This window comes from Pipistrellus kuhlii, unplaced genomic scaffold, assembly GCF_014108245.1.
Source record: "Pipistrellus kuhlii isolate mPipKuh1 unplaced genomic scaffold, mPipKuh1.p scaffold_m20_p_16, whole genome shotgun sequence".
Lineage (NCBI taxonomy): Eukaryota > Metazoa > Chordata > Mammalia > Chiroptera > Vespertilionidae > Pipistrellus > Pipistrellus kuhlii.
In genome coordinates, this window is record NW_023425471.1 from 31,018,472 (window position 1) to 31,031,432 (window position 12,961).

At 38.8% G+C, this 12,961-nt stretch overlaps 1 protein-coding gene across 6 annotated transcripts in view; it reads right to left on the reverse strand.

Moving 5' to 3' along the window:
* The window catches only part of CSTF2 (cleavage stimulation factor subunit 2), a 36,362-nt gene that overhangs the window by 2,591 nt on the left and 20,810 nt on the right, over window positions 1-12,961 (reverse strand). For 5 of the 6 annotated variants that reach the window (XM_036440013.2, XM_036440012.2, XM_045582432.1 and 2 more), the window contains 3 exons: window positions 12,122-12,232; window positions 11,265-11,390; window positions 583-3,405 (listed from right to left, as the gene is read on the reverse strand). In XM_036440013.2, the coding sequence (XP_036295906.1) occupies window positions 11,268-11,390; window positions 12,122-12,232 (234 nt within the window). In that variant the 3' untranslated portion in view covers window positions 583-3,405; window positions 11,265-11,267. Of the gene's footprint in view, window positions 1-582; window positions 3,406-11,264; window positions 11,391-12,121; window positions 12,233-12,961 lie in introns of those variants that run through there. The other variant, XM_045582431.1, reaches the window with a different exon arrangement.

The following is a 12,961-nucleotide window of genomic DNA, read 5'->3' on the forward strand; positions in this document are numbered from 1 at the left end:
CTTACCCTTTGAGATAGCATGGAGGGACCTGGAAAGTATTATCCTAAGTGAAATCAGCCAGACAAAGACAAATATTACATGATCTCACTTATATGTGGAATCTAATGAACAAAATAAACTGCCAAAATAGATCTAGAGACATGGAAGCACTGAAAAGACTGACAAATCTCAGAGGGAAGTAGGTGGTAAGAGATTAACTAAAGCACTTATATACATTGTCCTTGGACAGACAATAGTACTATGAAGGCCTGAGGGTAGGGTTGGAGGGGAGGGGGGAAGAAACAGAGTGGAAGAGGTCAATGGGGGAAGGGAACTTTTGTAATACTTTTAATAAAGATATTTTTTTTAAAAAAAACCTAAGAACTTCAGAAGTGACAATAATTGCAAAGTCCTTGGAGCATTTCTTCAGAAAATAGCCATAAATCATTTTAGAATGCTATGACTACGGCAAGGCCTGACAGCAGAGGTGAACGACAATTTAATCCCAGGAGATTTTGTTGATTTCAAGTGCTACTTTTGCCTGGACTTTGGGGTCACATACTCCCCTCCCTGCCACCATAAAAAAAAAAAATCGAAGTAGGGTGCTTTTTAAAAATAAAATTTTATTTAAGAATTAACGACAAAACACAATAAACATAAATAAAACATAAAATTACCAAGATCCCCATTTCTATATACATTATGAACATTCTGTTATTTTAAAACATGGTCTTATCCAGTGTGAGCAGCTATTTATGCTATACTTATTTTTGCCTGTAAAAAAAAAAAAGGATTTTCTTCTTTGCTTAATGAATATATCTTATATATCTTTTGTTACTTTATCTGGGTTCTCCATTTGGGAAAGAAAATCTTGAAAGTATGCTAATCATAACTGAAATTATATAACTGAGAGTCAGCTAGAGCCATTAGTTTACATTGCTCTGTTGGAAATAATTGCAAACACTTGAATTTGACCTTAGGACAATTTATCAACAGGGCTCTTTATTGCCATTTTTATTAAGGGGGTTTATTAATCTCTAGTTTTAAGAAAAGATAATTTAGAATTTTTTATAATTTTTAATAAAATTTTTTCTCCTACATACTTACATATTAGGGAATCATTCCAATAATGACATAAGCCAAATGCCTTTTTTTCTCCTGTCAAAATGCTTTTTATTTCTTCCATCCTCCTGACTCTGGGATGTTAGTAGTCACAGTGAATCAGTAGACGGAAAGACCAGGGCCCTTAAAAGAGGTAAAAACCCCACACTTCATTGTGCCCAAAGACAATTCAATCCATCAGATTTAAAAGATTGTTTCTACTGAATTAGCTTTATAGCACCTACTTCTTTCTCTTTTTTAAGTGACCAAAAATGTGTAATTGTTTCTAATTATCCAGAAACCTATATAACTTATAACTTGAAGTATTAGTAAGACTGATTTTTCAGTCACTAGTCTGAACAAAATAAAGGTAAGCCCAGAACTCAGGGTAGTGAATTATGTTTTACGTATTAATTAGACATTAGTAAAAAGTACTAATGGATGTTTCTATAGGAATAGATTGGGGCACCCTTACTGTTGCCAGCTTCCTGGATTTCAGCTGTCTAAATTTAATAAGGCTTTAGAAACATGCAAAATGGAACTCTGACAATATGGTTGTTACTAGACAGCTGCTGACCAAATGATAGTTCGGTTTTCATCAATGAGTTTGGTTTGGAACCTTAGTATTCCTTGAATATCTTATGAGGTCTTAATGAGAGGCTTTACTCTTGATCTCAATGTTTATTGTATTGACACTTCCAAGATATGACTGGTGCTAAAATCAACATATCAAGGTCTAACAGCGGTCACCAACCAGTGGTCCGCGGACCGCTAGTGGTCTAGGAGGTCCGAAAGATTGGTGACCGTTGGTCTAGAATATTCATGAAAGTAGGCAGAAAAGGTAATGATAATAATAAGTCCTACATATAATTAACATCCAAGCCCAATTTGGGGCTGTGCATGACACCTAGAAATCCCCTAAGCTGTTCTGAGCAAGTTTTTCTTCTTAGGTTGTAATATCTTATTCAGCAAACTCTTGTAGTAAATGTTTATATATCAGAGTAGAAAATCCCTTAATTTCAGTGTCTCTCATAAAGTTGATTATCTTTGCATTTTTTTTGCTTGATATATAAGCAATATGCTATTACATTCTCTAAGCCTATTGCAGGCTTTAATTCGTTTGACCATAATCCTAATCTGGGGGTAGGATTCTGATAATATAAATAGGCTCGAGTAGTCCCAGTGGAACTTTACTAATTATTAAGGCACCTCATAACCTCTTGAGGCTGGCCTGATGGAGAAATAATGTTCCTCCTTAATGCTACTATGAGAGAAGGAACAGTAGGCTAAAAGAGCCATAAGTCAGAGCTAGGGCACTAATTATGCTCATATCCGTCTGCAAGGAAGCAGGCAGGGGAGACAACCATATCTATCTGCTTGCACTCTACATTTGGTCCTCTTAAAATAAATAGGAATGTAAAAGTTTTAAGATTTTCTGTTTTAATTTCTCAGAATAAATCTGGTTACAGGGTAGGCCTATAGATTAATGACTATCTAAAAGGTAGGATGAAATACATTTTGTGCATTTGATTGCTGATCAGTTATTTTATTTTGAACATGTGAAAAATTAGTGGATTTCGTAACTTTTATGGTTGACTACCTAGACTGAAGGGTTTTAGAACAGACAAGGAAATGTCCACAGTCTCATGTGTTGACACAAACCAGTGGCTAATACATTTTTGTCTTACCTCTGAACTCTGCAGGTGAATAGACCTACTATTGACAAAAAATGCATTTTGATACTTGGATTTTTATAAACTAAATACACTGCTAGGCTCTTTGCTTTGTTGGCCTTTTAATCATTTTATAGCTCTAAGCATATGTTTTCTTCCTGTAGACTCAGAAGTTCTAGCAAGTTCTCAAAGGGCAAATCTTATTATTCCCACAGGAAGCAGACTAAATAGAAACTAAGTTTCGGAAAACTTTGTTTCCGAGAAATTCTCAAATAGAATAAAGAAGAATAAATGGTTAACTTAAGAAGAAAAACAGAGCTATGGCAATATAACATCAAAGTACAATATTGCAGTAAGGGTAGAAAATACATCTAAGGTTTCACCCTTGGTATTCAGCTTTTTAAAGCAAAAAGTTCAGGTGTATCAATTTGCAGTATACTAAAACTGCTCCATGTTTATTTCAAGTCACAGAAAATATACAAACTAAGACAACAGAATGATCTAGTTTTGTTCTGAGAGAGGTGATGGGAATCTTCCACCTGGCACCAATTTGAGTCATTCAAGGTTTAGGATGTAGAAGTCATCTTTTTGCAACATTTCAACAAAGTTATGGAATTATTTTCCATATTTGTTGCCAGTTATTTTTGAAAACCTGTAAGGAAAAGTTGGGAGAAAGCCATTAGACTTGGAGACAAAGTTCCCTTCTCCAAACACCAGGGGGGAAAAAATTAAAAAGTTGAGGAGGAAGACTATGCACAAGAGCAAAACATCAGGGGCAGATTCTTAAGGTTTCTGCCTCCTGCCTCTCAAAAGTAATCATCCTTTAAGGCAGGGCTTCTCAACCTCAGCACTACTGACATTAGGGGCCATATCAGTCTGTTATGGGGAGATGTCCTGCACATTACAGGATGTTTAGAAGCAACTCTGGTTTCTACCAGTGAATGCAAGTAGCATCATCCCCCTAAAGCTGTGACAACCAAAAATGTCTCCAGACATTTCAAAATGTCCTGTAGGTGGCAAAATTGCTTGTGGTTGAGAAACGGTGTTCTAATGGCAATGGTATATATACTAAGTGTGTCAGTGATAGCAGAGATGGATCACAGGTAGTGAGGTACACAATGGAGGGAGAGCCAATACTTTGGCTATAGCATGTACAGATACCAGCAAATAAACTTTAAAACCTTGCCTGTGTAAATTACACAGAGAAAGATTAAAAATGGCAGCAGAGTAGGAGGATGCTGCATGGACATGCTCCTAGGAACAAGCTAGAATTACAACTGAAATATAGAAAAGCTTCCTGAACTCACAGGAGGGAACCCTGATACCCAAGGACCGAAGGTAGAGATCGCATAGAAACTGGTAGGAGGAGCAGAGCTGCGAAAGGGCTGGTCGTGCACCCACAGACAGCAACTGAAGTCCTGGAGAGATATCTCAGCCGTGGAGGGTTGCCACTGACAACTCTGGGATCTGATCCCGAAGCTGGGCTCCCCAGCAGAGAGCACCAAACTGAGGAGGGTACCCACATAACATTTATCTGTGAAAAAAAGCAGTGGGGTGCTATCTGCCAGGGAGTGGCAGCTGGAAGTTCGGGAAACTCTTAAAGGGCCAACGTACAAAAATTCCCTGTGGAGCCACCCACCTTGTGCTCTGGAAGAGGGAAAGTGAAGTGGACTGGAGCTATGAGAACAGAAGCCAGGACTGGGACTCAGGGGAAAGAGCTCAGAAGGCAGACACCCTGGGCTATCATTCCCTCACACAGCAGAGGACATCTTTCACACATAGACATCTGCCTTGCCTGGGGAAGTGGGGGAGACAGTTGACACACCCTACTGGATACACTTTGCCCTGAGGCCACTTAAGAGATTAAAAATAACAACTGGCCTCCAGGCAGAAACAACTGCCCCACACAGTTGAAAAAAAACAAAACAAAACAAAACCCAAACTCTCACCACAACTCAGGATGATTGCCTGGGGGCAATTCAAGTTGGAATCCTATTAGTAGGTCTCTGCAGGCTTTAAGTCTTTCCCTGATCCAATTAGTCAGAAACAACCTTTAATAACACTATCCTACAGTAGAGGTTGAGAGGTATAGAGGATCTACCTAATACATAGTCACAAACTGAAACAGACAACCAAAATGAAGAAACAAAGAAACAACCCCCAAATGAAAGAATTAGTGAATTCTCCAGAAGAAGAGATAAATGAAGTAATGATAAGAAATTTATCTGAAACAGAGTTCAGAGTAATTATGTTAAAAATTCTCAACTTTATGAAAGATATGGTAACTATGAAAAAAACAGTCTGAGATAAAAAATGACATAACACAAATAAAGAACACATTGGAAAAAATACACAGCAGATTAGGGGAAGCTAAGAATAGAATCAGTGAATTAGAAGACAGAGTTGAAATATCACTTAGAGAACCAAAAAGAAAAAAAAACAATTAAAAAACAGGACAGCTTAAAGGAGCTGTGGGACAATGTGAAACATAACAATATTAGAATAGTAGGTGTACCAGAAGAGGCAGAAAGGGAGAAAGGAATAGAGAAGGTGTTTGAAGAAATAATGGTAGAAAACTTACCTAACCTGGTAAAGGAAAAAGTGGCACCAGTTCAGGAGGCACAGAGAACCCCAAACAAGAACTCAAACAGACCCACACCCACACACATCTATATTAAAATGCCAAAAGTTAAAGACAACGAGAGAATTTTAAAGGCAGCAAGAGAAAAGAAAGTTGTTACCTGCAAAGGAGTTCCCATAAGGCTGGCATCTGATTTATCATCAGAAACTCTATAGGCCAAAAGGGAATGGCATGAAGTACACAAGTTAATGGAAAGCAAGGATCTGAGACCAAGATTCCTATATCCAGCAAGGCTACCATTCAAAATAGATGGTCAAATAAAGAGCTTCCCAGACAAAAAAAGGCAAAAGAGTTCATCACCACAAAGCCAACATTACAAGAAATGCTAAAGGGAATGCTGTAAGGCAGTGTTTCCCAAAGTGTGGTACACATACTCCCAGAGGTACGGGAAGAGTTTGGTGGGGATATGCACTGCACCGTGCTTAGCTGCGCCTAATTCTATGTTCTCGTGAGTACGAGGGGTACTCAGCATTACAAAAATTATACAAGGGGTACACATATGTCAAAAGTTTGGGAAACACTGCTGTAAGGAATTGCTGAGAAGAAGAAACAGAGAGAGAAAAACCTAGCCATACAGAATTAAAATGGCTATATGTAAGTACAATCTCAACAATAACCCTAAATGTAAATGGATTAAATGATTCAATCAAAAGGTGTAGGGTAGTTGAATAGATATAAAAACATGACCCAACTATATACTGTCTACAAGAGACCCACCTCAAAACAAAAGAGACACACAGGAGGAGAGTGAAGGGATGGAAAAAATATTTCCATGCAAATGGAAAAGAAAAAAAAAAAGCTGGAGTAGCAAAACTCACATCCAACAAAGTAGACTCTAAAAGTATCATGCTAAGTGAAATAAGCCAGTTGGAGAAAGATAAATGTCATATGATCTCACTTATTTGTGGAATATAATGAACAACATAAACTGATTAACAAAAATAGAGCCAGAGGGGAGAAAACATTCTAGAATATATTAGAAGTAATCCTGTTATTTGCAGATTTTTAATATTTCCTACAACTTTCATGATATCATACTATGTTAGTACAGTTTTGGTAATATTATAATACTTAAAATCCTTTTATTCTTAAAATATTAATGTTTATTGCATGTAATATTATTTTATGTAAGGTCATTTTTCTTGGAGTTTATTGCATGTAACATTATCATATTTAAAATAGTTTTTCTAGAGATATGTTTATCGCATATATTATATTTAAGATAATTTTTCCTGAAATATTAAGGTTTATTGCATGTAACATTATTATATTTGAAATTCTTCTTGAAAAAAACAAAAACCTGAAAAAATAATAATAAAAGGTGTTTGAGGAGATGTGGAGAAATTGGAATCCTATGCACACTGCTAGCAGGATGTAAAATGGTACATTGCTATGGAAAGCCATCTGGCATTTTCTCAGAAGGTTAAGTGTCGAGTTCCTGTATGACTCAGAAATGCTCTTCCTAGGTATAAACCCAAGATAAGTGAAAACATATGCTCACTTGTGCATGAATGTTTTCATACACAAATGTTCTTAGTAGCATTATTCATAATAGCTAAAAAGTAGTACTCAATGTCCATCAACTAATTAATGACTAATTAAAATATAGTATATCCATACAATGGATTATCATCTGACAATAAAAATAAGTACTGATATGTGCTACAAGATGGATAAACCTTGAAACATTATACAAATGACAGAAGCCAGTAAAAAAGACAACATATTGAATGATTCTATTTATATGAAATGTTCATAGTAAGCAAATCTATAGTAACAGAAAGTGGATTAGAGGATGTGAGGGCGATCTGGCTGCGACATCTGTCACCCCATTGATCGCCAGGGTTGATTCGGCTGATCTGGCTGGCTAGGCGGGTGTCCCCCTTTTCCCTCACGGATCCATGTGCATCCCTCCCGAAGCTGCGCGCTCGGTCGAAGAGGACGAATTTCCCCCAAGAGGAGAGGACCGGTCTTCGGTCAAGGGTATACGAGTAGCTGCGCTCCCCTGCTAGAACCTCCAAACAAGCTCTCAACAAAGTGGATTAGAGGTTAATTAATCCTAGAGTCCCGGTGCATGAAAATTCGTGCACTCAGGGGAGGGGGGTCCCTGAGCCGGGCCTGCACCCTCTTGCAATCCAGGAGTCCTCAGGGGATATCTGACTGACAGCTTAGGGAAGAAATATCTGGGTATAAGGGGTGATAACTAAAGAGTATGGAATTTCTTTTGGGGGTGATGAAAAGTCTTAAAATTGATTGTGGTAATGATTCCAATTTTATGACTATACTAAAAACCATTGAATTTTAAGCCTTAAATAGGTAATTTGTATGGTATGTGAATTATATCTCAGTAAAATATATATAACCTGTGGTCTCCCTGGATTGAGCTATCAGGGGAGCATGAGTAAAGGAAAAGAGGAAACAGGATCAATTGGCTAAGATGTGATCATGTTGAAGCTGGTACCGGGAAGTTTATTATTCTAGTCTCCCTATTTTTGTATATGTTTAAATTTTATATATTTAAAATAAATTTAAATAAATAAAGCAATAAGACAAAAATAATAAATTGCATAAAATTATATGCACACAACATGCACATACACACAAATCAACATAGGTTTTAAAAAATGGTAAAATTGAGTAAGGTCTGTAGTCTATAGTTAGCAGTAATGTGCCAATGCTGACTTCGTGGTTTGTACTACAGACCAAAAAGATGGAAGGATACATAAGGTACTATTTTTCTAACTTCCTGTGAATTTACAATTATCTCTATAATAAAGAGCCAGGGTGTAACGACTGATCATGACCAAAGGCTGACCATCTGGAAGTCAGTGCTGAGTTGATCCAGCGCTGACTAATGCAGCTGCAGGCACAGTGACCCAGCAGTGACTGCTGAGGGGGCTCTGAATCAGGCCCAGAAAGAGACCTGAAGAGAGAAGCAGGGGCTGATCTGTAGCGCCTGAGGCAGCTTTTGACCAGCACTTGCCTCTCTCTTTCCCTCTGAACCTGGTTAGCAGCCTTGCCTCCATTTCTCTTCAAGCTTCCATCGGGGCTGCTGATCAGCCCTGCCATTCTGATCAGGCCCTGTTGATAGGCTCAGAGAAGCTGACTGGCATAGAAACTGGCCAATCAGAACCAAATCTGGGTCAACTGTGAGGAGCCAATGGCTGCCTAGGAGGCAGAGCTTTTGATGCTGACTGGCATAGAAACTGACCAATTAGAACCAAATTGGCCAGAAAAGAAGGGCAGTTGGGGGCGAGATCAGGCTGGCAAGGGAGAGCAGTTGGGGGTGAGATCAGGCCAGCAGGAGAGGGCAGTTGGGAGTGACATCAGGCTGGCAAGGGAGGGCAGTTAGGGGAGATAAGGCAGGCAGGCAGGTGAGTGGTTAGGAGCCAGCCGTCCCAGATTGTGAGAGGGATGTCCGACTGCCGGTTTGGGCCAGATCAGGATCGGGCCTATACTGGCAGTCGGACACCTCCAAGGGGTCCCCAATTGGAGAGGGTGCAGGCTGGGCTGAGGGAACCACTCCCTCTGTGCACAAATTTCGTGCACCGGGCCACTAGTCCTATATAATAAAAGCCCAATATGCAAATCAATCGAACAGAATGACCGTTCAGCAGGGGCTGGAGGGAAGGTGGTGCCAGGCCAGCCAAAGTGTGTGCCAATGGGTAGAGGGAGGGGACTGCGATTGGTGGGTGGTGGTGACTGGTGGTGGAAGGGTGACTGGGGGGGGTAGAGGAATGGAGCTGGCTGCTTTGCAACCAGCGTTGTCCCCCAATCAGCTCTCTGGTCACCTCCCGCAGGCCTAAGCTGTCAGTCGGATATCCCCTGAGGGCTCCTGGACTGCAAGAGGGTGCAGGCCGGGCTCAGGGACCCCCCGCCCCTGAGTGCACAATTTTCATGCACCGGGTCTCTAGTTTTAAAAATAAAAGGTAAAACAAACAAAAAACCTTGTCCTGTGGTTTATGTGCAAGGCTTTGAATTGCGATATCTCATAAGCAAGAATACATAATGAAAGAATTTTCAGAAACATATCTACCTCCATTACCCCAAAATAATAATTTACAGGGAATGCCTTCTCTGGCATAAATAAATTAGAAAAAGAAAAGAGAGGAAGTTCTTTTTATCTGTTCCTCTGAATACAGTACTCTATATATTATACTTTTACTGAAAAAAACACACACACACACACACACACAAATAAACAAACAAACAAACAAAAAAAAACCCACCAGAATGTCTTGGGAATGTGAACTACAAAATTCAAGTACTACCCTGGCCAGTGTGCGCTCAGTGCTTAGAGTGTCATCTATGGAACCAAAAGGTCAATGGGTCCATACCCAGTTAAGGGCATGTATCTGAATTGCAGGTTTGATCCCCAGACTCAAATGGGGCATATGTAGGAGGCAATCAATTCATGTGTGTTTCTCACTCACATCAATGTTTTTTTTCTCTTCCTTCTACTCTAAAACTCAATGGGAAACGAGTCTTAGATGAGGGTTAACAACAACAAAAAAATAATAAGTAAAATAAAAATTAAAAAAAAAAGGAAGTACTGGTCATACCAAAAGTCTAGCTAGCCATTCATCTATAACAGATATGATGTTTATTTCCAGTCCAGATGTTTTAATGACATTATAAATATGGATTAAAATACAACGTATTTAGCAAAGTCTGCTAATTAGTGTAAATGAGTTCACTATTATATGATGATCCATGGATGAAAATTATAATATGAAGGGGGTAAAAAGTAGAAATTCAAACTGCAATATCCCAGCTGATATTGGGACGTGAAATTTAAACTTTTTGGAAAACAGAATTGGTTATGAAATAGAAGTTGTTAGGGAAATTTTTTTTAAAGGAAACACCAATACATGTAATCGAGTTAGGTCATATGGTTATGATCCCTTTTACCTGACTGACGAGCAAGAAATATGATGGCAGCAATATACAGCCATCTCAAATGTATAGGGACTGATGGTGACAGTGGACATTCACTACCTTAATTATGTGCTGTAACAGTTCAATCTCTAAATATTTAATATAAAATAAATACTGGAAACTAAAACATTTATATATTTTACTGAAATGCTTTGTATTTTTCCCATTTTGATGGAACAGTTTGGAATAAAATAACACAACTGATTGTGAAAGGATATATAACAAACTATATTTAAAGGTTATGTCTGGAAATCGAGATTAAGGAAGCAGAGCTTTTTATCCTGAATTTTTTATATTTCCGTATTTGATTAATTTGGTTAAATTGATTGCATGTTACTTTTGCCATTAGGAAAGAAAGGTTAAAAAAGATTACAACTAATTCAATAGCTGAACAATTGTCCTGTAGTTTTCTGTTATCCTGATAGGGGCTGACCTATTGAAGGTTAAAGAGAATCTTGCCAAGAGGAGTGCAGACTGCAGAGAATCCTGAGATCAGGAGAGTCTTGTTGCTTTGGGTTGCAATATATACCGTATTTTTCGGACCATAAGACGCACTTTTTCCCCCCCAGAAGTGGGGGGAAAAAGTCCCTGCGTCTTATGGTCCAAATATAGCCTACACATATACTTTAAAAAAAAAGTTTTTTTACTTGCCCGGCTCTGTGTGGTCTCTGTGTGCTTGCCCGGCTCTAAAATGGTTCTAAATGCTGCTGTTTACTTTACAGGGTTGATTACATGTGCTTATGACTGTGATGTTGGGTTTTAATGTACATAAAATATTTTAAGACACTATTTGTTTCAGAATCTTTTTTTCTTCATTTCCCTTCTCTAAAAACTGGTGCGTCTTATGGTCCGGAGCGTCTTATGGTCCGAAAAATACGGTACCCCAAATGCACAAGGATTTTGCCTGACTCAAGCCAAGTAAGTCTGCTCACCTTTCAAGGTGCTCCAGTGGACTTCTGTATTTGTTCCTTTAAGATCAGAATACTCTGCCTCTGTTCAGGAGGCAGCATGGCAATCTGGTCTGCAGTCAGTTGAAGAACTTGCATGATCAAAGCAGCCTGTGAAGAGAAAAAGAAAGGTAGTGAGTTTTAATGATGGCAGTTAAAAAAAAACAACACAAAACACCACCCACTTTGGTAAAAAAGAAAGGATATTTCAAACATAGAAAACAGCCCTCCACAAATCAACCCAAACCAAATAAACAAAAAATAACAGCAGCAGCTGGTGAGAAAAAGCATAATGAAAAGCACAAGCACAACAATATCTAAGATTAGAAGACTCAAATCAGACATCTTTGGAACCCAAAGTTCTTGCAGACTGAAGTGGTATCTGCGAGCCCTGGAAGTTTTCAATTTTTCATCATTTTAAACATCTCTCCTTTTCTCAAGGTTAGCCCTTCCAGCAGACATGAGCTCCCCACAATGGTCAAATATAGAAATAGAAAGACACTTGTAGGGAATCTGGTAATGTTTTTTAGGGAGAAGGTAGAAACGGGGAGGAGAAAGAGATCTGGATTTTCAGGTCCATCCAGCCTGCACAAAAAAACTGCAATTGGCAGATGAGTCTGACACATAAGATAAGCTTTCATTTATATACATCCATTTAAGGATTTTAGGACTGGCCCACAAATTTTCAGTTAACAAGATCACAAAGAGTTCCAAGAGTAAACACCACTTCCAAAGGGACTCTGCAAATGCAGGACTTGCACATGGTAACTAAAAAAAAAAAAAAAAAAAAAGGAGTCAAAAGAATTTGTGCACATGGAGGGAAGTCAGACAGCATTGTTTACCTTCTCGTGGTCCTGTGGAGTGACTTGGTTCTGGCCAGGACTAAAGCCACCAGGCTGGCCTCCACCCTGCATATTGGCTCCTTGCATGCCTGCCCCCTGCATGACTGGGACCTACATGCACAAAGAGAGATGAGGAAATAGATTTTTGGAATGTCTCATATAGGAAGACAGAATATAGTAACAGCAATGTTTAAAAGTATGATCTGAGTATGGATATGAGTAAGAAAAGCAAATTATTGATTCTGAAAATAATTTCCTACTGTTAGCAATGGCAGAGGCATGCATGGTTTAGGCAGAGATCAATTAGCATGTTAGACACATTTGCTTACAACAGCTCCACCATCAACAAATATGCCATAGCATAACTGGATGCCATCAGTTCAAGCAAAATTCAGCCACATAAGCACAGAGAAAACAGAGCATCCTGGAAAGTAGTGCTCAGTGGAAAAAGAAATGAAAGCTGACAGGCTTTAGAGATAATGGATGCTGGTCCACTGGGGAAGCTCCATTCACAGGGATACCATTCATATCATACATAGGGTGTTCACCCCAAAGGGCCCTATCCCACAAGTAAGGCAGAGATGATCCCAATGGCAGAGGCCTCTGGGAAGTAGACTGATATCTGCCCAACATTTGTGGGGTTTTTTGGTAACTTTCCAGAGAGAATATGCAGCAGATGCTAAATGCATACCAAGAAATATGACTGACCCAAATTAAAAGAACAAAGTGCAGTTATAACATTTTTATTGATATTTAAGATCTTTGGTGAGTTCAATCTTAGAAGACTACCCGAACCCAGGAATAGGCGTCAGAGCACCTAGAATAACTGTTAAGTAATCC